This window comes from Amia ocellicauda, chromosome 20 (assembly GCF_036373705.1).
Source record: "Amia ocellicauda isolate fAmiCal2 chromosome 20, fAmiCal2.hap1, whole genome shotgun sequence".
In the NCBI taxonomy this organism is placed as follows: domain Eukaryota; kingdom Metazoa; phylum Chordata; class Actinopteri; order Amiiformes; family Amiidae; genus Amia; species Amia ocellicauda.
In genome coordinates this window covers 22,846,406-22,873,101 of record NC_089869.1, presented here as the reverse complement: position 1 = coordinate 22,873,101, position 26,696 = coordinate 22,846,406, and the positions used below count along the sequence as shown (strand labels likewise).

General features: G+C 42.7%; 1 protein-coding gene across 5 annotated transcripts in view; it reads right to left on the bottom strand.

Annotated features, from left to right (window-relative positions):
• dock1 (dedicator of cytokinesis 1) overlaps positions 1-26,696 on the bottom strand; it is a 238,902-nt gene that overhangs the window by 38,521 nt on the left and 173,685 nt on the right. For all 5 annotated transcript variants that reach the window (XM_066693808.1, XM_066693809.1, XM_066693807.1 and 2 more), the window contains exons 30-38: positions 18,822-18,900; positions 17,950-18,050; positions 13,292-13,350; positions 11,063-11,211; positions 6,914-6,999; positions 6,546-6,702; positions 4,976-5,016; positions 2,111-2,201; positions 67-186 (exon numbers count right to left, since the gene is read on the bottom strand). In XM_066693808.1, coding sequence (XP_066549905.1) covers positions 67-186; positions 2,111-2,201; positions 4,976-5,016; positions 6,546-6,702; positions 6,914-6,999; positions 11,063-11,211; positions 13,292-13,350; positions 17,950-18,050; positions 18,822-18,900 — 883 coding nt within the window. The remainder of the gene's footprint in view (positions 1-66; positions 187-2,110; positions 2,202-4,975; positions 5,017-6,545; positions 6,703-6,913; positions 7,000-11,062; positions 11,212-13,291; positions 13,351-17,949; positions 18,051-18,821; positions 18,901-26,696) is intronic.

The window sequence follows — 26,696 nt, the reverse complement described above, 5'->3', positions numbered from 1 at the left end:
AAGCCTTAAAAGTCAGTGGTGTCTAAAAGATTATTTGAATTGTTTCTCTTCTCTCTCTCTCCTTACCTTGCCCTTGTCAAAGTAATTGATAATTTCTTGGTACAGCTGATCCTTCAGTTGTCCTTGGGTTGAAGCGTGGTATCCGTCCCGCTGAGTCAGATGAGCTGCACAGGCATCCTCCGACCACTGCAAAGACGCAATAAATAACACATCAGCCACACTTACGCAATGGCGCACTCGGCCAAAAACTCCCCGTGAGCTGCCCAAGTTGTCGGGCCTCACGTTCGGCAACACATCTGTCCACACAGCCAGTAGAGAACATCTAATGAAGTTTAAAAAGATTAAACAGCCTCATACCTGCAACATTTTGTGGAGCAAAATGCTTGGGCTGGGCTAAATGGCTAAACAACGTATTTTGTTTAAAAACAGAAGACCACTACTTCTGCTCGATCTATTAATTGTCTGCATAACAAATATTTATGTCTAAAAAATTAGGGGGACAAATGAAATTAAAGAATATTTTAAACCGAAGTTCTTGTTTTGTTGCAAAGGCTAATCCAATTAGGAGAGAACACATTCATTGCCACGATACCTAAACAAACATATCTGTAACACTCTGTGCAGGTGCAAACGTTAATAAACTTTTTATTCCCCCCCCCCCCCAGAAACCAATTCTAGCAACAGCTGCTTGACGTAAATGATAACCAAATCAACACCATTTAGCTGCTGCACAAAGTCAACAGAGTTATTGGCTTGTGCAATAGGAGCTGCACATCCTGCTCGAAACTGACAATAACTGCAAAGATTAGAAACCAATTTATGCTGACCTACAAACTGGTGCCTGATGCACAGGACCGTCTCCGTTATAATTATCCATCAGATTAGTCGTGCAACCTCCTCCTGGAAATCAGCGAGACGATTTCCACGGGATCCTGAGCTGTACAATGGGAGCCCCCAGCGGTGTTTTTCACTTAAAAACCACACTCTGCGTTACTGCAGCACATGAAAGGTTGCCATAAAAGCACACAGGGACATTAAGCACCGGCTTCCATCTTTTGCTGCTCTCAAATTCGAGATTATGGTCAGATTTATTAACTGCTGTAAGAAACGCTTTAAAAAGGCTTGTCAGCGCGGCTTAATTTCACCAGCAGAATAATTGACAAATCGTGTTGTTCTCGAATATCAAAGCAAAAAAGCAGCTGTGGAAATGATGGAGGTGAAAACAGGCAGATTCGGCCAAGTTCACGTAGTTAATTTAGTGGCGTTTTGCGATTTTGCTGCACAGACGCAGAATGTAATGAATCGGGTTGGTTTCTTGGATCTTACAGGGAATAGATCAAGTATTAGCAATGGGGGTTTCAATAAGACCAGTACATCAGATGGTAATATTAACAGATCAATAACAAAGAGAGATTATAAAGAGAGAAAATACATAAATTAAAGGTTTTTGCTCTAAAAATCAATCTGATTGTGTAACTGTCTCCATTTCGAACTCAATCACAAAGTTACACCGAGACTGCGGCAATTAAAATGAAATAATTCCCTCAGAACGCTCACTGCTCCTCGTGAGCCGCGACGCCGATTCCGTTTCACAGTAAGCGGTTTATTACAGGTTTCGGAGCGTCTGTCCGCCAATCAGTATTCAGCATGCCGACAGCCAGCTCTAATTAAATTTTTCATCTCACTTGGTTCACGGAGCCGCCAGTGCATGCTCGCTGTCTGTTTAGCTGGGAGCAGAGAAGCAGGTGAAATTGACCAACACTGTATTATGAGTCCTGAAAAGATGGTTGGAGATGAGAGGAGGGAACTGCCACCACAACTTGAATATAAAGAAGGTATAGATGACATACTGGGGTATTCAATTTCAACGGCACTAACAATGCAGTTTTCCACACACTCAATTACATTTTCAAACGCTATTTTACACTGGGAATAATTCCTATCCCCCTACGGCACACCTATCATTCATACAGACACAGGTATATGCTACACTGGCTTGGAAAATAAGCCGTAGGATTGTATACATCCCACACATGCGCCTCGTTATAATTCAGCGGTAGCCGTCGTGCGTCTGAATCAACGCTTAATAAGATTCTATCGTTGGCAATACCTTGAGGAGCTTGGCGTGGAGTAGGAGTGTGTAGGCCGCCTCTGTGTAGTTATCACACTCCTTGTGCAGGTCACAGAGCTTGTAAAGATACCTGAATGTAATAAAGAAAAGTTAATTTATAAATGTCAGGATGTGGGGGGAAAACAGCAGTGCAAATGAGAAATCCAAAAAGCAAACAGCATTACACATTTTAATTTTAATTTCTCCCTTCTCTCATTATACACACACACACACACACACACACAGTGAGGGAAAAAAGTATTTGATCCCCTGATGATTTTGTACGTTTGCCCACTGACAAAGAAATTATTAGTATATAATTTTAATGGTAGGTGTATTTTAACAGTGAGAGACAGAATAACAACAAAAACGCATTTCAAAAAAGTTATACATTGATTTGCATGTTAACGAGGGAAATAAGTATTTGATCCCCTATCAATCAGCAAGATTTCTGGCTCCCAGGTGTCTTTTATACAGGTAACGAGCTGAGATTAGGAGCACTCTCTTAAAGGGAGTGCTCCTAATCTCAGCTCGTTACCTGTATAAAAGACACCTGTCCACAGAAGCAATCAATCAATCAGATTCCAAACTCTCCACCATGGCCAAGACCAAAGAGCTGTCCAAGGATGTCAGGGACAAGACTGTAGACCTACACAAGGCTGGAATGGGCTACAAGACCATCGCCAAGCAGCTTGGTGAGAAGGTGACAACAGTTGGTGCGATTATTCGCAAATGGAAGAAACACAAAATAACTGTCAGTCTCCCTCGGTCTGGGGCTCCATGCAAGATCTCACCTCGTGGAGTTTCAATGATCATGAGAACGGTGAGGAATCGGCCCAGAACTACACTGGAGGATCTTGTTAATGATCTCAAGGCAGCTGGGACCGTAGTCACCAAGAAAACAATTGGTAACACACTACGCCGTGAAGGACTGAAATCCTGCAGCGCCCGCAAGGTCCCCCTGCTCAAGAAAGCACATGTACAGGCCTGTCTGAAGTTTGCCAATGAACATCTGAATGATTCAGAGGAGAACTGGGTGAAAGTGTTGTGGTCAGATGAGACCACATTCGAGCTCTTTGGCATCAACTGTTTGGAGGAGGAGGAATGACCCCAAGAACACCATCCCCACCGTCAAACATGGAGGTGGAAACATTATGCTTTGGGGGTGTTTTTCTGCTAAGGGGACAGGACAACTGCACCGCATCAAAGGGACGATGGACGGGCCCATGTACTGTCAAATCTTGGGCAAGAACCTCCTTCCCTCAGCCAGGGCATTGAAAATGGGTCGTGGATGGGTATTCCAGCATGACAATGACCCAAAACACACAGCCAAGGCAACAAAGGAGTGGCTCAAGAAGAAGCACATTAAGGTCCTGGAGTGGCCTAGCCAGTCTCCAGACCTTAATCCCATAGAAAATGTGTGGAGGGAGCTGAAGGTTCGAGTTGCCAAACGTCAGCCTCAAAACCTTAATGACTTGGAGAGGATCTGCAAAGAGGAGTGGGACAAAATCCCTCCTGAGATGTGTGCAAACCTGGTGGCCAACTACAAGAAACGTCTGACCTCTGTGATTGCCAACAAGGGTGTTGCCACCAAGTACTAAGTCGAAGGGGTCAAATTTTAGGCAGATGTATTTTGCACTTTGTATTGTGCTTATAGTTTGTCGCCCTGGATAAGGGCGTCTGCCAAAAATAAATAATAATAATTTGTAGCTATATTACAGATGAGGAGAGTACATTCTTCTGCCTGTCTGAAGGGTGATGCAGGCCTCTGGGTATTTAATTAGGATCGAATCCAATCTTTATTAGAGAAAGTGATTCAAACACACACACAGGGCTGTGGCATTGACGGGGTGTGATGCCAAGTTCCTGCAGCTTAAACGATTGTTCCCTCATCATTTTCTTTCCCAGAAAGGCAGGGAGGGCATTGTGTCACCATCCTATATCTGTCTCTGTAATCTCATTTCTCACCGCGGACACCGGCAGAGTGAACGGCTGCTTGGTAACGCACTCCTGCCCTGGCTACTCTTTATTTTCACACTACGAATACTCCATCAACACAAATGTGCTATTTTATGAACGTAAAGAAACCGCATCGTTGCTAACTCTGTTTATATGCAAACCGCTGAAGTAGGTATGAATATGCTTCCATTTATTATTCTAATTATCCCTTGACAAATGGAACTTTAGACAAAGCGCTGTCCTAACGAGCTGCATCAACTGTAATTACGCCGAGTTTTAACATCAGCTCCTAATGCATCAAATGCCACAATAAACACATCCTGCCAGAGAAAAAAAGTCATTTGACCAGATCACCCCGCAACAGAGAAACAAAGCCCTTTATCTGCATCTCTGAGACCCTTTTCAAATGTTAATATATGTATATAAACTTCCCAGATCGCTTCATTGTCAGCGCCAAGATGCATATTTAACATCATAACTTATTACAGCTTTAGTAAACACTCCAGTCCCGAATGAGGGATCTATACGAGATGATTTATAAAATTATTCAGTGCCGAAACATTTACTGTGGTCTAAAGGTTAACTAAATCAATAAAATGCAAAGCTGCGCCCCGACTTGAGAATCCCTTTAAGAGCCTGATTAGACCTATAGTGGAAAGCCAGGCTTCAGACAAGAGAAACAGATATTCACCATAATTTATTTATCGTTTTATTTATGGACGTTCACTCTCATTTCCATCCTAAAAGTCCTTCCCATCTCAGTCCCCATCCCCTCTTGTATAATCAACATCAATCCCGCCAGTTCTTGGTACACACAGGAGGAAGACGTACTCAACAATATTCACAGAAAAGTCAGCTTAACATGGTAAACAATTTAGGGTTCAGTTACACAACGAGGTCACTCACCTGATGTACATTTCTTCTCTCTCGATCTCCTTGTAGAAGTTCTAAACAGAATTCAAAATGATATAAGTGAATAATACATACTGGGGTTTTATAAAATATTGACTGGAATTATCTAATTGTATAACTCGCACACTCGAACATAACAGCATAAGACAGTGTGCAGTCGAGAGGAGCCCATTCGCCCCATCGTGCTCGTTCGGTGTCCATTAATAACTAAGTGATCAAGGATCCTATCCAGTCTGTTTTTGAATGTTCCCACATTGTCTCTTCAGCCACATCGCTGGGGAGTTTGTTCAGATTGTGACGCCTCTCTGTGTGAAGAAGTGTCTCCTGTTTTCTGTCTCGAATGCCTTGAAGCCCAATTTCCATGTGTCCCCGGGTGCGTGTGTCCCTGCTGATCTGGAAAAGCTCCTCTGGTTTGATGTGGTCGATCATGATTTTGAAGACTTGAATCAAGTCCCCACGTAGTCTCCTCTGTTCCAATATAACACAGATCAAATGATGATACACACACAATTATAGGTATTATCTTCAGCATCATTAGGTGTTAGTTTAAGCAGTTTCAGCACTAGCTGCTGTCCAATTTCGGTACCCAATTTAGCAAAGAAACAGAGTTACGTTAAACCTGCCAAACCCGTATAGATCTCAGAAGAGTAGCCATTGCGCTTGTCACAACATCAGCCCAGAGCCGGCACCGTGTCACTGATCGAATTGTCACTAGAGTAAGTGTGTATCTAATAAAGTCGTCACTCGGCGAGTCGAGAACTAACCCTGTGGAACCAGTAAAGCTGGCAATCACTAAGTGGCCGGTGCAACAAGGTGCATCCTAATTACAAGTGAAGGCTTTTCTTAGCCATTAATCTTTACGTATTATGTTCATCTACATAATCGTATTTTGTCTGCTGTAATCTCACTTGAATAAATTAGGTTCTGGTTTCTAATAACAGCTTAATTGAATAAACAGCTCCTTGGAAATATGTTACAGTGAGATCCCGGCATTGATTATCCTTATTAAGGCTGCTCTGTGTATGCGCCCGGCTCATGTTCATTCGGAGGTGTAGCTTTAATTAAAGGAGGATTAACTCACCGGTGTTTCTGGATTAAAAGACGGGTTTTAGAAAATTACTTTTAAGAGCCGATGTAAGGTCTAATGATAAACAATGAGTACAGTTTAATTCCTCGGACTCGTTTGCACCTGTTGTTCAGTCAAATTTTTAAATCAAACCAGAGGAGCTTTTCCAGATCAGCAGGGACACACACACCCGGGGACACAAATGGAAATTGGGCTTCAAGGCTTTCAAGACAGAAAACAGGAGACACTTCTTCACACAGAGAGGCGTCACAATCTGAACAAACTCCCCAGCGATGTGGCTGAAGAGACAATTTGGGAACATTCAAAAACAGACTGGATAGGATCCTTGATCACTCAGTTATTAATGGACACCAAACGAGCACGATGGGGCGAATGGCCCCCTCTCGCTTGGACACTTATGTTCTTATAGTGAATGATATTCCTGTGTATCACAGTTCAGAGTGTCTCTGCGGTGTGGTTTTCAGCTGCAGGGCTCACCAGCACGTTGACCGTGCAGCTCATGCGGTTCTCCTTGTTCTCGTCATGCATGATGGTCCTGTAGTCCAACAATCTCTCAAGCAGCCGGACCACCAGAGTCACGAAGTTCTCGCCTGTCTTGGCCAGATACTTGTGTTTCCGGCAGTGCTCCAGGAGGCTGGGGAAAGGGGGTCAACATGTGGTTAATTCAACAGGGGCGTGCCAAACAAAAGGCAGGGAGTGAACTGAGGTCACATCCTGGAAATAAACACTAATTAAGAGATTTAAATACATGAAACCTGGAATCATTAACACTTATAAGAGAGGACCGTTTTGTAATTATTATTATCGGATTCTGGCATAATCCTGGGCAATTAATCAGCACTTACATTTTCTGGAACAGGACTTTGTATTGCTCGTCCCCTCGGCCTCCTTCCACTTCGTGATCCAGCTTGGTGATGATCTCGTTCTCAAACTGTAATTAAACGGAGCAAGCGTAAATAATCAGCGCGGCTAATTTTTCATTTCATTAGTATGACTGCAGCGGTTGGCTGTTTGGTGGGAGATCAGCGCGCATCGCTTAATCACCCTTTTTCAGCCTGATTGACTCTCAGAGCTAACTGGAGTTCATATTAGTCTATTCATTATCAGACTTGAGCGATTCAGAGCTCTTCATTTAAAGCTGCCACAATGGCTTCATCTTATCTATGAGGGATTTGCCAGGATTGATCACGGGGGGGGGGGGGGGGGTACATTGCCAGTGACATCTCCTGCGTGTGAAGTTCTTGCTCTGTCGGGCGAGCGTTCGAGACAGACTAGGAGCGCATGCCGAGCGCCCCTCTCCCTCCCAGATGCAGATGGAGAGGAAAGGTGTCACAGAAGCTAAAACAACCCACTTGGCAGGACGCGGATGATGTGCAATTGCACCACCGAGAGTCGCTCGCTGCCCCGGGGGGAGCTTTGTGTTTTACGGCTCTGGGAATATGCATTGCCTTTAAAAAAAAGTGAAGGGTCAAGCCAAAGTAGAATTGATCACTCTTTGCCGCACTGAATAAGAGGCCGACTTTCGGTTGAAGCGAAGCGGGGCCTGACAGGCATATATAGTGTATTACAAAGGTCTTTCTTGCTTAGAGTTAAAAAGACTGCAATATTGGCAGTAAAGGAAGATGGACAGCTCTTGGGAGTGAGCCACAGAGCAGCAACTTGATTTAAACCGCCTCTCCAAGCAGCATCCCTGGCACGCACGCCGGATCGTAATGAGAACAGTCTGAGATTAATTTTTCTTTTAATGACACTAACAGAACAAATAGCAAATCCTGAAACAGATATTTACAGCACTTTATGAATCTGAATAGTAGAACAGCTGGGCTCAATCAGGCAGGACAGTACACAGGCATAGGAACAGCTTAACGTTACACAATTCTGTGAGTGAACAATTCAGTGGTGAGATGAGAAAAAAGTGTGTGTGTGTGGGTACTTTTATCTACTTTCAAACTTTCGAAGAGGCAGCTAGGAAGCTTTGTTCACACAACAGGCACATGCCTCAGTAATTAAGACATTGTGAACATGTCCTTTTATTATTTCATCACACATCTGTTGTGGAATCACAGCCAGATTCCTGTCCTTGTCATTTAACTAATAATGTCCGCTAATTAAATTTCTTGCATATTAGTAACACAAGAAGCAACTGTTTAATCACCTTATCTTGGACTGTTTCAAGCTTCCCTATCTATGGCCACATCGAACAGTATTTCATAAAATAATCAATACTAATAACGCCAATTTCTTAGTCTTATTAAGATAACATGCGGTTTGTGAGTTTGGTCACGTTTTGGAGCGCAACGTGTAAAAATTAAGAATTATAAAATGTCTGCAGCATTTTCTTTGGTTCATCTGCCTCTAGTAGCCTGTGGGAGGGGTTTGTGTAATAATATCACTCTCAGTTTGGCTACTTGCCTGCCGAATACAGACTATTCAATCCCACAGTTGCAAGACTCGGTACGCTATCCTTGCAAGCCAATCAGAATGATGCAACGTCACATTGCAACAGAATATTAATACCAATACATATTTTAGAGTAAAATGTCAACAATGACTATTTCATTAAATACTAGTCAGTAGTCCTTTTGAGTATCGCTAGTTACGGTAAAAATAAATGACACCGTCTACGCAACCACTAATTGTGTGGATAAGTTTATAAGACGAAAGCACTTTGAGAATTGAGTCAACGCAGACAGTGACATACAGTGAGGGAAAAAAGTATTTGATCCCCTGCTGATTTTGTACGTTTGCCCACTGACAAAGAAATGATCCGTCTATAATTTTAATGGTAGGTGTATTTTAACAGTGAGAGACAGAATAACAACAAAAAAATCCAGAAAAACGCATTTCAAAAAAGTTATAAATTGATTTGCATGTTAATGAGGGAAATAAGTATTTGACCCCTTCGACTTAGTACTTGGTGGCAAAACCCTTGTTAGCAATCACAGAGGTCAGACGTTTCTTGTAGTTGGCACCCAGGTTGGCACACATCTCAGGAGGGATTTTGTCCCACTCCTCTTTGCAGATCCTCTCCAAGTCATTAAGGTTTCAAGGCTGACGTTTGGCAACTCGAACCTTCAGCTCCCTCCACAGATTTTCTATGGGATTAAGGTCTGGAGACTGGCTAGGCCACTCCAGGACCTCAATGTGCTTCTTCTTGAGCCACTCCTTTGTTGCCTTGGCTGTGTGTTTTGGGTCATTGTCATGCTGGAATACCCATCCACGACCCATTTTCAATGCCCTGGCTGAGGGAAGGAGGTTCTCACCCAAGATTTGACGGTACATGGCCCCGTCCATCGTCCCTTTGATGCAGTGCAGTTGTCCTGTCCCCTTAGCAGAAAAACACCCCCAAAGCATAATGTTTCCACCTCCATGTTTGACGGTGGGGATGGTGTTCTTGGGGTCATTCCTCCTCCTCCAAACACGGCGAGTTGAGTTGATGCCAAAGAGCTCGATTTTGGTCTCATCTGACCACAACACTTTCACCCAGTTCTCCTCTGAATCATTCAGATGTTCATTGGCAAACTTCAGACGGGCCTGTACATGTGCTTTCTTGAGCAGGGGGACCTTGCGGGCGCTGCAGGATTTCAGTCCTTCACGGCGTAGTGTGTTACCAATTGTTTTCTTGGTCACTATGGTCCCAGCTGCCTTGAGATCATTAACAAGATCCTCCCGTGTAGTTCTGGGCTGATTCCTCACCGTTCTCATGATCATTGAAACTCCACGAGGTGAGATCTTGCATGGAGCCCCAGACCGAGGGAGACTGACAGTTATTTCGTGTTTCTTCCATTTGCGAATAATTGCACCAACTGTTGTCACCTTCTCACCAAGCTGCTTGGCGATGGTCTTGTAGCCCATTCCAGCCTTGTGTAGGTCTACAATCTTGTCCCTGACATCCTTGGACAGCTCTTTGGTCTTGGCCATGGTGGAGAGTTTGGAATGTGATTGATTGATTGCTTCTGTGGACAGGTGTCTTTTATACAGGTAATGAGCTGAGATTAGGAGCACTCCCTTTAAGAGAGTGCTCCTAATCTCAGCTCGTTACCTGTATAAAAGACACCTGGGAGCCAGAAATCTTGCTGATTGATAGGGGATCAAATACTTATTTCCCTCATTAACATGCAAATCAATTTATAACTTTTTTGAAATGCGTTTTTCTGGATTTGTTTGTTGTTATTCTGTCTCTCACTGTTAAAATACACCTACCATTAAAATTATAGACTGATCATTTCTTTGTCAGTGGGCAAACGTACAAAATCAGCAGGGGATCAAATACTTTTTTCCCCTCACTGTACCTTCCTCTTGGATTCTCATATCACTTAGTGTACCTATAAATATTTAGCACTGTAAACTTTAGGCAACGACAGCTTCACAAACTGCACCGTAAAGACTGCAATAGTCCATAAATCATCCGGTGTAATGGTCAGTAATGATGCAAATGCCAACTGTCTCCCGAAAACACTATTAAACCAGAACTGTAGGGACTCCATGAACAATGACAATGAATCAAATGAAGCAAGGTGTCTTAAAGGTGTTTAAAAAGCACCTATCCTTCAGAGATTCTTCTGGAGAGTACGCCAAGTTTTATTCAGCGGTATCCGGGACAATATCTACACGTATACGTAAACTTATACAGGAGTTACTGAGACGGGACCATCCAATCAATCAGTGCATCGGTTATGGAAGCGGGAAGGTGGTCAACACGCAGTCATTGCTGTAAAGTGCTTTGGACATTGTTGTGTGAATGAGTAGAGGCGGAAATCAAAAGGAATGCTGTGCCAATACTCAAGTGATGAAGTCACCTCTAACCAAGCCTAAAACAACCTAATAGGAAATCTGATGGGGAGTTCAAAAATAATCTAAGGAGAAACATAATAAGAAAAAGATTAAGGAACCATTTATTAGAAAAGCAATACTGTAATCCTCTTCACGCCCGGAGGATGTCTATTATTCCTCACTCCAACCCTGAGTGACGGACGAGCCACGAGAAAACTGACCCGCTGGAAGCTGCGCGTGAAGTGGAACTCGCACTGCATCATGTCGAAGAAGATGGGGATGGTGGCCTTGCGCAGCTCGATCTCGGGCACCAGGGTCATCTCCAGGATGGGACCCACCATCTCCGGGATGAACTTAATCTTGTGCTGACCTGTGCAGATGCAGGAAGAGATGGAGAGAAATGATCTTTAATAAACAACGGGGCAAAAACAGATGACATCTCAAAGCAGACGTGATTCCATGATGTCCCAAGGGTCGAAAAAAAATGTCCAGGGGACGAAGTGATATTTATACATCCTTTTGATATTTGGTCTATATCTCTAATAGTGTTCCATTGTGCTTAATACTCTACATTGTCTTTGAAGTGACAATTACTGACTTTTACAGCCGACTAACATTCAAGACGACCTGCTTTTAATGAAACTTTGATTGGATTGCACAATCCTTTCTCCCGAAGAATCGAGGGCTCTGGTTGACAAACCCAAGTCAATGCTGAGAAGGTCCACAGCTGGCCCTATATGACTAAACGAGGGACCAGATTTATAGGGGCCGTGCACCGAGACTATACCATGTGAAACGTCACAGAAGACAGACGCTTTCTGCTGCTGCCTGTTGTGTGCTAAATACTGTGACGTTTTGCTTTAGAATAAATGTTTGTTGTTTAGTAATCCTTGTGGACCAATCACACTACTCTGCAGTTTATATTCAAACCATACAGTTGGATTCTTCTATGTTGAAACACTGTGGGGAGGCTTTGCCGGCAATTTGCAGTGCAGAAACTAATTACAACACTTTCTGCAGTTTTCAAAGGATACTATTCAAAACTACTCGGGGGCGGGGGGGAACGCTACTAGCTTTAACCACAAGCTACCAATCCAATTGTTTAAAGAATTAGCATAATAATACATATTGAAGATGGGACTCCATGCCCTTGCTGCACAGACTATTGCTGTCAAAACGTTCAAGACTTAGAGAAATGAAAACTGCAGTGTTTTAGGACATGCATCGGTTTCCAATTGCTTTTAATTATCCACTGGGAATTTCACATCCACTCAAGACATGACTTCACTCGGACGTGGCGGAGAAACCTTCCAACGGTTTGGTTTTTGTTTCGAGTTGAAAACAAAGACATGCGAGTCCTGCCTCGCGAAACCGGCAGCTTCTATAGAGATGGAGATCATTTTGTCCTTGACAAGGATCCGGAAGACGCGGGGTTAACCTTATCTTTAACGAGCAACACCACGGCGTGAGATTGTGACAGAATTAATTGGCATTAGGTTGGCGAATAAAAGCCACTGTAAGTGTTTGAAAGCAGCCGGCGAGGCCTGCATGTCAACGAGCTCCTTGCAGAGGGAGGGGCTGCTTTCATCTCCTTCAACAGAATTTAAATAACTAGTCTAGGTGAGGTTCGTTCAGCATCTTTCACAAGGAAGGACAGCCACAGAGAGGTGGTCTGCAGTCTCTAATCATTTCCTCGTGTCTCCGCGCCAGCATGGAGACTTCCTCTGCACTCTGCCAACCATTAACTATCACCATTAATCAATTAAACAGCAAGGGCTGGCAAACAGGTCAGTTTCAAATCCTGTTTGTTTGTTTCTCTCTCTTGGATTTTAAATCTGTCTCTGTTGGATATCAGATAACACATGGTCACAATAAACAGACTGGAGGACTCGTCTGCCAAAGAATAAATAATTATAATAAATAAGTACATCTTCATCTTGCAGTTTTTCGACTGTATAGCTGCTCAAGCACACAGGTGACAGAATCTGTAAATCACAGAGCAAACAGCATTGTAAACGAGTGCCAGATCACACTTTAAAAGCAGTTTCCGCAAGATTCGGCTGTGACTTAACACCCGCCGTGGTGTTATGTGATAAAATTAAACTATTTTCTCACCTTCGATGGCATTAATACATGAACACAAGCAACCATAAAGTTTCAAATCAACTAACTCCATAAAACTGAGACTTACTAGAAAGGATTGATACATCTGTGCAGATTTTCATGAAAAGATTATTGTTTAGTACACTTTGCTTTTTTCACCACTGAAAATGAAGCTAGTATTGTCAGATGCTCGATAAATCAACATCTTGGTTGTGTTCACTTAAACCTATAGTGGTTTATATTTAGCCTATATTGTAGCATATTACAGCATCTTTCACATGAGATGAACACCACATCTGACATGCTTTTGTACAAAACAGGCATCTGAGAATAGTGCATCAACCTACCAAGATTATACCACATGTCCCTGATTTCAAATCCAATCTGCCGCCTCATGTCCTGATACCTAGAAGATAAATACATTAATTAATTCACACACAAACAATTTTTTGGGGCTCTGATTATGATGCAACAGGACGGCACAAAAAATTTATTAAATATCTTCACAAGCAATACCCAAATCTTGAAATTCCCCAACGTCAGCGCAAAGCTTATGATTCATATAATTGTAGACTGTGGCACAAAAATAACTCGTAAAGCAAATATAAACAGATCCACACAAACCAGAACAAAGCATTTAAAACAACAGCAACAACCAACCAAACAAACACGGCGTATCCCCCCCCCCACACACACACACACTCCATATGCATGAGATTCAGAAATAAACTATCTGAAGCTGAATGCTGAGTGTTGAGATTTTCATTTGTGGCTTTGATATTAAAGTACACAAGTGCATCGTAACGTACAGAATTGTTGTGATAACCATCAGCTTCACAGCCAGAAAGACATCTAAAATATCCTGGAGTTGCCACTGCTAATTTGTCAGGGAGATAACGACCGGCAACAGCTTTTTACACAAGATTGACACAAAAACACAATTTAGAAATACGCCTTCAGTATCTGATGTAGAAAACCAGGTGGAACACAATGACAAAAGCCTTGTATTGAACATTTGTTTCTAATTATGTTATATATATATTACCTTGTTATATTTACACCATGTAACATTTAAGTCTTTAAACATCTCGTAAACTGGTCAACAACTGGTCACAATATACCGTCTCTGACGAAAAAGGTGGCTAACCCATTCCCTTAACTATGGCTAGTGGATGTATTTTTCAGGAGAAATTAGGTGTGCAGTGCTGTTAAAGTTTTACCTGCTCTATTAAAGTGGCAGACCGCGACAAAAGTACCAGATTTGTGCCCCCCCGATGGTCGCTGTGACCTTATCCCGGCTTTAACGAGCAATATACCGCAGGTGTGTGTGTGGATGCCCTCGTACACATAGATGTTGTTTACTGAATCTCTCCTTTAGCAAAGAGACTCTGTGCTGGGAATCAATTCACTCCCGATATTAGAAGGTTACATTTTCACACAAAATGCAGAGAGGAAGGTGGTTGTGGTGGTGGAGGGGCTGTATTTTTAGGCATAACTAGCCTAATGGTTCTTACACAATCCCTAATTAATATACATCCTCTCTCGCGTCGTGCGGTGACATTTCGGAGAACCCGAAGCACCGAAAATAATTCTTAGAAACCATCGATTGTTTTGCCAATACTTCTCAGATGGCTGTAATTAATGAAGACAGGGGCGGATATCGGAAAGTCCGGCCTGGCGCAGGGGTGGCTGAAGGTCGGGTTGTCTCTCTGCCAGGTAGGTTGTGTCCGTGCCACATGCATCGTATTCCCAATTCGCCCACTTTCTGGAGCGTTTTCTGACCCGTGCTTTTATGTAATATGTTGGATTTCTCTCTCAAACTGTGTCTTTTGCTCTATAAACAAATATATCAGTCCATCCCTCACTGTGTGTGTGTCTGTTGCAACACTGTCGAAATTGCTTTAATTGTGCACTTAAAACCTATGTGAGGCAGGACTTCAACACCTGAAATGTGCAATGGTGCAAATTTGTGAGTTTTGTTTGCTCTGCAGTCTAGCGAGGGTAGGATCTGTCAGAATTACATTCGAGGGAATAGGAAAGACAAAACACAGCAACACTACAAAATCCATCAGATCCGACTGCTGTTCGGGGGTAAGATCTGTGCTCTACGTTTCTACAACACATGAGAGAGAATGATAACCCTCTGCATACGTGCTTTCTTCTCCGGATGACGATCTATACCAATTAGAAACGATCGGTCAACGGAAAGACGAATGCTAGGGGAATGCTGAGGTGAATAAACAAACCGCGACTTTTGCACGGGACTGCCCCTATGCTAAGAGCTCCCCCCCCAGTGGCAACTCGACATATCACAGGTTTATTTGAAATTTTAATTTATGGAATGTTTGAATGTAAAAAGAAGAAAAAAAAAATGGCACAGGCTTCAGAGAACGACAAGATAAAGGAGGAACCCATCCTCGTGAAAGAGACGGGGATCACATTGCATCTGTCAGCCGCCAAGACACACGGGTACCTGTCAAACGTCGGGAGACATTAGTTGAACTGACAGTCGTGACTTTATACTCCTACTAGAGTTATACATTGTGTGTGTGTGTGTGTATACTGTATATATACACACACATAATGTATAACTCTAGTAGGAGTATGAAGTATAAAGGAGTATATTACATAAATGTAATATGGCCTTTAAGTTAAAAAAATAAATATATAACAGACAGCATAACCACAGTCCTCATAATCCTTTTAGTAACAGGTTTTACAAATATGTAACCTTACCATAAACGAAGTAAAATTTTGGTGCAGATACTTTCAAGTTTGATCAAAGACGCAAATAACTGCAGAATTACAAACATCTTCTACAAACTAGTGTCCTGAAGAGACTTAAACAGAGCTGGCACAATAAATAATACATCAGTGATATTTTAATTTAGCCACTCCGGTGTTGTGCTGGAAGTTTTAATGGGCATATTAAAAGCTACACCTAATTAACCCTCAGTCATCTCCGCTCAGGGAATACAGACCGGGTTATCTTGTCTCTTGGTGGGCTCTGGTCAGTAATTGAGAACGTGTGATCCCCCCCTCCCCCCCCCACTAACCACTGTCAGGACCACTCAGACACAAAGTGCTAATAGGTTATATTTAATCGAGCACAAAGAGTGCGGCTCTCGAGCTGAATGAGATAAGACTCGTTGTCTCGGTGGCTTCACCAGCTGTCGGGAGTTGCGCTTCACTAATGAAAGCATTAATTCATGACGGGAAATGCAACCCAAAGTTGATTCCAATTAAAAGGAGGTACACCAATCCCTTCAAACCCGCTATATTTAGGGAAAGAATAATAAAACAAGGTCTTTGGGGCCGCAGGTGACCGGGTTTTTCCTCATTTCCATTTTAGTGAACACCTATACTTTATTTTAATCGGCGTAGAGCAGAGAAGAGAAGAGAAAGTGCGTTCAGGTGTCGCCAAAGATGACTAAGTGCTTTTCCTTGCACTCAACACGTCTGCTTCCGCGGAGTTCATTTCACTTGGGATTCCTTGCTTCCTTCACCTAGATTTCCCAAACGTCTCAGGATGAAGGAAGCGTTCTGTTTTTTTTTTGGGCTTCGTACAGCTTTATAAGAACCCGATATTTTAGACTTCAGGAATGGAGAGAGGAAACAACAAGGGGGAACTAAATTAGGTGCTGAACACTAACTAACTAAATAAATCCTGTGGAAACGGAGACGCTACACTGACGTAGACCAGCCGTGACAGACACACACACACACCCCCAGATGTTCACACTTCCATCAGCTCCTGTAAGGAAAAGCTACCGAACAGCAGGCAATTGATAATCGTGTTCAGTACAGCTCTCCCCCAGCCTCCTGCTCAGACCTATTCTCTCCCACAACAAGTTCGATTTCACTGTGAACTCCTCCAGTATTACTCAGCCCGTCTAAAAGCCCCCATTCCTCAGACAAGGAGCGTAATCCCTTTGAGGTAAGAAGCTGCACAACTCTGGGCCGCCGAGGTGACAAAGGGAGGCTGCGGGGACGGGCAGCCGTGACATAGACGGAGACTCAACATTGGAGGACCGTTTCTCCTCACACAGCAGCCAGGGATCGAGCGAGAGAGAGGAAGCATTGAAATGGGATTGTTATTCCCAAAATATTTCACCCTCTCCCTCTCTCTATATATTTTAATTGGTGCATGAGCCGGAGATCTGTTTGATGTTCTTTACACACATGTCAGGTAATACATCAAAGAAATCAAAAGACAGCGGGGTAGATTGACAGGAAGGATGTTATTATTATTCCTAGATTCCAGACAGAAGTGCTAGTGGCTTAAATCTTTCATCAAGTTGCCAAAAACTGCTGAAGCAGATAAGCAGCTCTTTGCAGGTTGACAGACTACAATTTTTTCCAATGAGGACAAGTAACTACACTCTTCTTACCCAATGAGGAGTCTAATTCATTCCCTGTCCCTCTCCTCACACACACAGTGAGTATTTTTGGACACGAACCAATCTAGAAGATGTAAATAATTCAACAATGACATATGGGGGGAAGGGAGGATAAAAATACTTTATTCACTTACGTCCCCACTAACTAGAATGCACCCCAGAAATGCACTTTGACACCAGAAGAGCGTGTCAGTTTTTAGACAAAGCAATTACGAGTCTGTGTGCCATGTCTGCGGACTGGCCGTCTTCACCTTTTCTCAATTTAAACCCTGTTCTGACGGCGCGGGCGGGCGGCCGGCAGCTTCTCTGAACTCTGCAAGATTGATCCCTGTAGGTTTTCGGACCGCTAAACAAACAATGTGAAACAGACTTTGCAAACGAGGAACAAAGGAGAGGAGTCGGCAACACTGCAGATGATATGAACGACGACTGTGGCTTAATTCGGATGTCAATAAACTCACACTAACTGCATCAATGAACCAAGGGGAAAAAAACTAATGAAAATAATATTAATGAATAGTTATTATTGACCTAATCACTGGACAGAACCTAGCTAAAGGAGGCAACCCAAAAAAAAACAACGTGAGGGTAAAGATAAGACTCACTTGTGATATATTTTGGTTCTCTTATCGCTGGAGAAATTCTCGAGCTGCAGGGACTCTTGGGTGAGGAAAGCAACGGCCAAGTGGAAGTAGTTGTTCCAAAGCTGCAATAAAAGAAAAAAGGTTGATGACTTTTCATAGTGCATGACATTAAAACATGAACCTATTAGCCCTGTATCAGGATGTATTGTAGGACTGTTATTCCAAGACTGGGGAGTCTGTGAATGCAGTTATGCAGGAAGTAATTCATGAAGACAAACAACAATTAGGGACATCTGTGCATCTGATGCGTGGCTGAGAAAATGACACCACTTCGTCTTGGGGGTAATTAAGGTAAAATCTCTATAAACAGCAGCATCGGTGACATGAGGATTTGAGGGCCATCTAAAGGACACGAGAGGACAGCGCCATCTCTCTTTCTCTGACTGCTGCTGAGCCGGGGCCCTCGTTTCCGATCCTGACTGAAATTGGTTTAATGAGTGAGCGGAGGATCGTTGGGAATACGTCCTAGCAAATGAAGTGCATTGTACCCGGGCCTCTCGGCGGTCTCTTGGTTATTTAGATATGACACGCATTGGAAAGCTGATTAATGGCGGAGGCCGGACACGGATTCATTCGTCTGCATCGGCCTCTTGAAAGCGTGGCAATCACTCTCGATAAACACGGCAAATCCAGACCCAAATGGATTCGGCCTATTGTCTATTCTAGTGTTTATCTCCCTATCGCGCAACGTTCTCTCCCAGCTGCCCAGTCAATTTGGTATTAACTTGGTATTAAATCTGAATAAAGTGCTGTGTCTGTTTGTGCGTGTGTGTGATATACATACACTCACTATAGTCAAAACTAAAACTGATGGATCGATTCACGGTACTCACCTGAAGTTCAAAGTTGGCTTGATCGAGAAACTTCTTGTTGAGCACGGCAGCGTACTGGTTAATGGCTCTCAGGAAGACTCTGCAAGACAAGGCGTTTCTCACTTAGTTCTTTTGTATAGTGCGTTCAAATAAAGATTAATTGCTGTATGTAAATCTGGCCGTGAACATTTCTTTGCTCTATAATACCTTGAAATGTTTTGTTAATCTTCATTTACAGGGAAGCAGAGAGCACCAGTTAATCTGAATCAGCTGTTTTTATTCCTATGACAGCAGACTCTGTTTGGAGAGTCAAGACAGCACCGGCCCCCTGTGAGCCCACGTACATATTTATTAAGATTCAGACTTGCATCGCCCTGCTGCCCAGAGTGAACGAGTGCTGGGTTTCCAGGAATCTTCAGTTGACATTTAAATCTGTTGCTTTAATTAGTGTCAGTCAAACACAGGGTTACTAAGCCCTTTTATTAAAGGGATACAGAGATTAACGTTAGGAGCTACTAAATATATACACCCAAAGGCACTCGCTACCTTCAGAAATTTGACCCGTACAAGATGTATGCCCTCAAACACCCCATCTACATGAACACTGAAAATCACAAAAATGTGATAGGAACAAGAATACAATTTTAGACGCCATTTCCCTTATTTATGAATATGTAACACTGTAGTCTATGATGCTTTATTGCGTCATTCCTTGTCACAGTGCTATTTCAGGATCTATTTTCTAATCAGCTAATCTATTTTTGCATGATTACAAGCAACTTTAAAATAATGTATCCGCATTATGCAAAAATGTTTTCATTTATTTAGATTTCCAAGAGCAGCAAGTCTGTTGCTCGTAAATTGTAATATCTGGCTAACGTTTGAGATTATAAACCACTTTCATTTCAGTAATACTTCTGTGTACACCAGTACAGGTCAAATTACATGGTCAAAACAACATAGTTACCACCATAATACGCATCATATATTTCTTTGCACGCCTGGAATAGGTTTTATTGTAAATTTTACTTATCAGTCAATAAATGTAATTAGTGGTGAACAGTGAGACCTCATTTGACAGTGGCAAAGCAATAAACATTCTTTATTAAGCTTGAAACAACGTGTAATTGTAGAAAATTCTTTACAATACATCTTACTAATTGACCCTCATGCTTTCACGCAAGACTTGCAAAGTATTACTCATCTACACAGGGAATTCAAATAAGACACAGATAATAAACTTAATTGCTTCTCCAACACTTAGACAGCAGGCAGAAATAGACATTAACAAAATAATGTGGATGATTGTACCACTTATTCAAATTAGGAACAAAAGGGACCTGTAATGGGTACTTCATAAATGCCTGTACACCGGAGGAATCCTCACACTTTATATGCACAGAGAAATTATGTGCACATTTAACATCAACTTTTATCACCTACATATGTATTTTTATTTACCTGTGTCACACATTAAAACATGATCATTACGCTAAAAAGTCAGGATTTTGGTGGCTACAAACAAAATATTCTAAAGAGACATCCGAAACCCCCCGCACACCAGAGAATTGTCATTTGTGTAAACCTCACAAACATGACAAAAATCTACAAACACCACAGTGATCGCCAGACAGCCTATCACTCACTCACATAAAATAAGTCTTGATGTTCTGTGCAGAATAATATCAACCTAAATGTGACTAATATTGACACATTGTACGCCGTTACGCCAATATTTTTAATGGTGTCAAAATGTGATTAGAATAAGCAAAGCCGCTGCTGAGAATAAAGGATAGCTGTCATGTGTCATGCAAAAACCACTAACACAAACAGGCATGGCTCTGTTTGCCAGAATCAGATGTATATCACATTTATTCTGAAAAAAGAAAGACGGGAGTCATCACAAACAATTGGTTTAATCATAGCAGGCCTTATTGTTTGTTTTTGTCCGGTAGCCCTTTAATGAGATATTTCGCTCACAGAGAGGTTTAGTGGGTATCGTGGCTGTGCTGGCAATGAGCCTCATTTCAAAGCATGGTCACATTAGGGGATTTTTCTCTTCTCCACGCAAACACATTTGGACACGGATCAATCGGTTCTGGACCCAGTGTGGGGCGACAATACGGCACAGATGATGTAAGCTGAATAAAGCCTGGCGTATTTACAGGACCTCAGCTGTGCAGAAAACACAAAATTCAACATTTATCGTCTCAGGCACTTGTTCTGGGAACTGAGGAGATTGATGTCAGTCAGCTCATGAAAGCAGTTAACACACAGATTAGGAAGGGCTACACACATCCTGCAATTAATTCACAAAAGGCTCTCGCTCACACGGCGGCATCACAGCACTGGGTCCAAACACGGCTTCACGTTGCGTTCGGCAAACAAAATAATCATAAATCCTCTCGCTGCCAACGTTTTTTTTGCCATTAGCGCATGGCGAAGCGATCTCAAACCCAGGCAACACCGTCTTGTACTACTTAAGAGTGGAAACCAGCTCCCTCACGGAGCGGTAATGACACTTCACTGACGCCGGAGCTCTGGGCTGTGACAGCAGCAGGAGTGCCTCGGAAATCAAAGGGAGACTTCAGAGGGACGCCGGCGCAGGCGGAAAGGCACAGTTACCTCGTGACAGCAGGAACAGAAGGATAAAGAGAGGACTTGGAAATAGAAAAGGGTGATAGCAGGGGGCGGAGGGCGGGTGACAGTAAATATCAGACCTTCGACCATCTCCAGGGACGGCCGACTGATGACCAATATCAGGCCTTCAACCATATCTTCTAGTATTCAAAACCCTCTTTAATGCTTCCACGTGGCTTCTTTTCCGGACAATGACTCTCTACAGAGCTCAGGATTGAAGCTCTACAGACGTGGACAGGGCGTGTGGCAGCACCAGGAGTGTACGACTTTGGTTCATGCCGTGACAGAGAACCAAAAGCCTACATACACTCAATTCTGGGCCTCGGTGACACTAGACTGTCAAACTGTGCAGACATTTTCAAGGTGTGCAGCCATTGAAATCAGCGTCGTGAAGTTGATTCTGACTTTTCATGTCAGACTATGAAATCATGTCAAAGAGCCACTTCATAATGCCTGCTGTACAGAGCCCAATTTATTCTTCACCGGCATTTCAAGTCTCAGAGATCAGTAATGAAACAAACCCACTGCCGAGAGAGAGTTGGGTGTTTTGGCATTCTCCGATGTGTTCAAAAAGCATCACAGCTCTGGTGGTGGCCTAAAAGTCTGGAGGAACTCTTTATTACAGATCTATCTGAGTAGAGAACAACCTCACACTTGGAAGTTGTCATTGCCCTGTGGTATAACATCTCCATTCGGTCATTCAGCAGTAGGGAGGTACCAAAAGCAAAATAAACAAAATAAAAACAAAGCATTCAAAAGCAGCACAAATTCTACACCATTATAAACAGCACACTGCAAAACTGCCACGGAGATGTGTCCTTATATATTCAGAGAGAGAGTCATAATTAAAGATTTTATTTAATTTTCACATTTATATTTAAATGAAGCCGCTGGTATTAAAGCTGATTAATTCCAGCCCTGTTTGAGAGAGTGGCATTGACATCTTCGACCTGAACGAAGTTAGGGGGCAACCAATCCATTTTGCAGGCAATTTCCCCGCTGGTAATTACTAGATAACTTTATGTTCTGCGGAGACCTCAGAAAGTATTGATTCTGCAGTCCTTTTCTTTCCATCAATATTTTATGTTTCTATGACAAGTAAATACAAATTCCCCAGATTACTATCAATACGGTTCAATTTTCCAAACACCAACACCACCACCACAAACGAAAAGAGCAAACTATGACAGGTCGATGTGTGTGCGTGTGTGTTGTGCGACGCTGTATTTCTTTCTTATGTAATATTTTTAAGGAAGGGCCTGGTACACTGAGCTTATGGGTCATTTGGTCTCCTTTCTGTCTGGAAACATTGTCGTCTCTTTAGCATCCATTTGCTCTGTATTTTGCATATATGCTTTATTTACTTACTTACTTCCTGATCGCCAAATGTCAAATCTGATCAGATTTCCCAAGGACTCTTCGCTACAGATGTCTCTGCTGTGCTTGGCTGCAACGCACAGCTGTAAACTACCATCTGCAGCGATACCGGCGATGATAATGAAGCTTTCTTTGATACGAGCGCGGTTTGAAGTTGCGAGTTATGAGTGTGAGACTAAATGAAGAAAACATTCCCGTCATTAAAAGGCAACATTAGCGGCAGCCGCACAATTTCATAACACAAATATTTGTCTGGAAAGATGCTTGTGCTCAAATGGATTCGACACACACCGAACATTACATCATTTAATGAGAGAGAGAGCAAGCGATTATAAAATAGGGCTGACAAATATTTGAAATATATATTATTTTCATTAAACGGTTATAACAACACACACATAGATATAGGATCATATATCAAAGCCCATCAGCACTAGAACTATCAATACCATCAATCAATTAATAAATTAAGCAATCAATATGTGAGCTGAGCTGAAACTTTGTCAAGTTAATTGGATGGACACGGCTTGGAATGACCGGTCTATGAAGTACGAGTGTGAAATTAATTGTAAACCCCCCAACAAACCAAGACATAAATGAAAGAGAAGCCACAATCTCACAAATCTGACCCATTGTGCCAATCAAATGTCTACTTCCTTGCAATTCAAGAGATGGCACAAACACACATGGCTGTGACATGCAGACTGGCCGAGAAAGTCTCACGTTTAGTATTTTTGTGTTATATTGTGCACTGCTGCACTATACTAGAGTCAACAGAGAAGTCTATAAACATTGTACAGATCACTGGCATCGGGGTCTCCGTCGCAGTGTGAGGACCCCCACGTCCAACATAATAAGGATTTGCTTTACTGTGGTAATTCGCACACCCTGGGTTAGGACTAATCCTGATGGAAACTGAATCAACTACACTTCCTACTGAGACCTGGGACCTACAGCAACCACGCATGGCATGAACCTCCTTGAATACCAATGATGAAAACCCCCTCACACAAGCCCTGCTGCACAGCGCTGTCCCGACCGGGCTTCACGCTTGAAATTTTGGATTATCTCTGGAAATGTGAGCTGCATAGCAAGGTGGCATGTCTTCAAACCTCACACAGACCCATTCAAATGCTATAAAGTCTGAAAATAATGATAAAACAACAATACAATTCAACTAACTTTTTCGCAGAATTCTCGCTTTGCTATTTCTCTTAACAATCATTGTTCTTTTATGTACAGCGTAATTTTGTGTTTAATCGCTTGACTTTGACCGGCTTACTGAACCACAAAATTAAAAGCAATTTCCTGCCATCAAAACGTTTCAGTGTATTTCTGCTTAAAATATATATTTTTGTTGAGAATGCTAATGCACACCCGCCTGGGTCCGGCGGAGACTGATCAGAAATGACAGCGACGCACAAACGGACAAATAGCAGCGTTTTCATTATTGCTGTGACGGAAGAACAATAAACCAGACTCTGCCAGAATATTCCTGTGTCTGTGCCTCTCATACCAATATTGTTTTAGTGTGGATGAGCAGGTCCCGGAGTCAGGGAGCCTGGAGAGTTTGTGTTGTTATTTCAGACACAAACCAGTGTCTCTGCTGACTGGTCTGTAGTCCAGCCAGGAGAGACTAATCCATCCCACTGCTACCAGGAAGATCTCTGACCTTTCAGCTCAGCGTGGTATTGTAGATGAAGCTCCCTGTGTTGCTGTGGGCTTATTGTTGTGGATCGTGTGCTCCTGTAGAGACTCTGATCATCTTATCTCCCGATACGAACCCCATGTTTCCTTCACATTATCATAACTGCGACGCTTCCTATTCACAATTGCTTGTAGCCGGAAAGGGCAGGTGATGTAAATTTCAACCTCTCGGGCTTGAATTGCATCTGCAAACCGAAACCACTTACATTGGCAACTGAAAAAGATGAATTTTATTGCTAAGTCTCAAAACGCTTTACATTTAAGAGCTCAGTTCGAGGTTGTCTGCGTTGCTGTACATTTTAATGTCTCCTAGAAGATGTTTATAGCAGGGTCCAACGGAGAAGTAGAGAGTTTTGAAAGTCAGTGATATTTCAGAGGGTCTCTGAGCATTGGAGGTCCACTGCAAACGTTAAACTCTGAAAAGACTTAATTGTTCTGAGGCTTTATTATAATTAATAGTTATGTATATATTAATATACATTATTCATTTTCAGATTTCAGCTCAAGAAAAGCACATGTGGATGAACAATAACCAGCCTTGACAGCATATCTGATTTATAGTTTATAAAAAAAGGTTTCGAGATGTTCTGTGTCAATAAAATGCTTTGATGTGATCAAGACACAGATTCCAAAGCATACGGTGAGGAGCAGGACGTCCCAGATCCCAAGTAAAGCATGAAGCCTTCGAGTCGTCCCTGTTTAGCAGAGCACCCTCGGGCTGTAATAGACTGAGCGAATTCCTCACAGAGTGCCACGAAGGCTCTCGTCTTTATCACTTGGCAGCACGGCGTTGTGTTCATTTAAATTTAGGATGAATAACAATATCAGACACGTTCTGTGGTCCTCAGACTCCTCCGTGAAAGGTGAAATGGCATCTAAACACAGATGTCTAACATTAAACAGTGGTGTGATTCAACACATGGACTTAGTTCTTCAAAATTATATTAGAGTAAATTAAACTTTGTACACCTTGATTACACTTCCACAGACAGCACAGTAACACAATAATAATACACACACTCTCTCTTTTTCTCTCTTAGGCGGAGAGCTGATTGATTGAACAGCGGATCCGAAACCACATTCCTTCCATTCTCAGGCAGGTCGATGAGTCGATTAATCAAGCTGAATGTTTTTGATGATGATGCCGTGTCTCTATAGACTGACGGGTGCGTTACCTTCCCTTTCAATACTGAAAGCACTGCCTGTTCACTCAATCTGTCCCATCAACGACCCATTTATATCTGAAAGGGACCCGTGGGAACGGTCGAACGTCCCGTAACGGTACCTGGATACAGACGCACGCACAGCACCTTATAAATGTGCGTGTTTTCTCCATGCTCCATCTAACGAAGCGACTGCATTTGTCATTCGAGTGCCTGCAGCTCCAAACATTATTTATCCGTCCAGCTCTGGGGCATGTGATGGCGTGTGCTACAGTCACGGTCATTTTCACATGTGAGACGACACACATTGCGCACATCATACGGTGTCAATGATGCGAAGCTGCTCAGTTATCCTCCCTCCAAAACACAGGCCATTTTTCTGTGCGATACTCTTTTAAATGTGAAGAAAAACTGGTGTAGAAGCTGAAAAAATACTCCCACTAGTACATTGCATCCATGTAAAGCTAATCGATATAATACGTTCATATCCTTAACTATCAACCGCGACCCCTCGATAGCACGCAGAGCGGAGGGCGACAGGTGACGGACGGCCTCGATCGCGAATGCAGCGCGGCTCGGAGACATGACCTTGCTCAGACCGCAGCATGCCCGCGGCTCACATGCTCTCCGAACACGTTCCACATGATCTGATTTGGCAGATATATAGTTTAAGGACTCGCAGATATTTCTAAAACAGGGGAGAGAAAGCCTTAATGAGAAGAGTGGCACATTTTGTAATCTGGTCTGATCTTCCCAAATTAAAGGTTAATCACTTAAGTGGTGTAAGCGTCTGAAGTGAAGATGCGAGTTCTTGCCACTGATGGGCGCTGGAAACCTTTTAACTCAATTTGCAGGCTGCGGGACAAAGAAATATTTTGTTTGCCTCACCGAAATGATGTCCAAATTAATATAACCTCTCAGCTGGGGAAGGAGATAAATGACCGGCCGTCATGAGATCATTTTACGTAGATATAGATCCCATGTCATCCCTAGATCAGATAACTGTTCT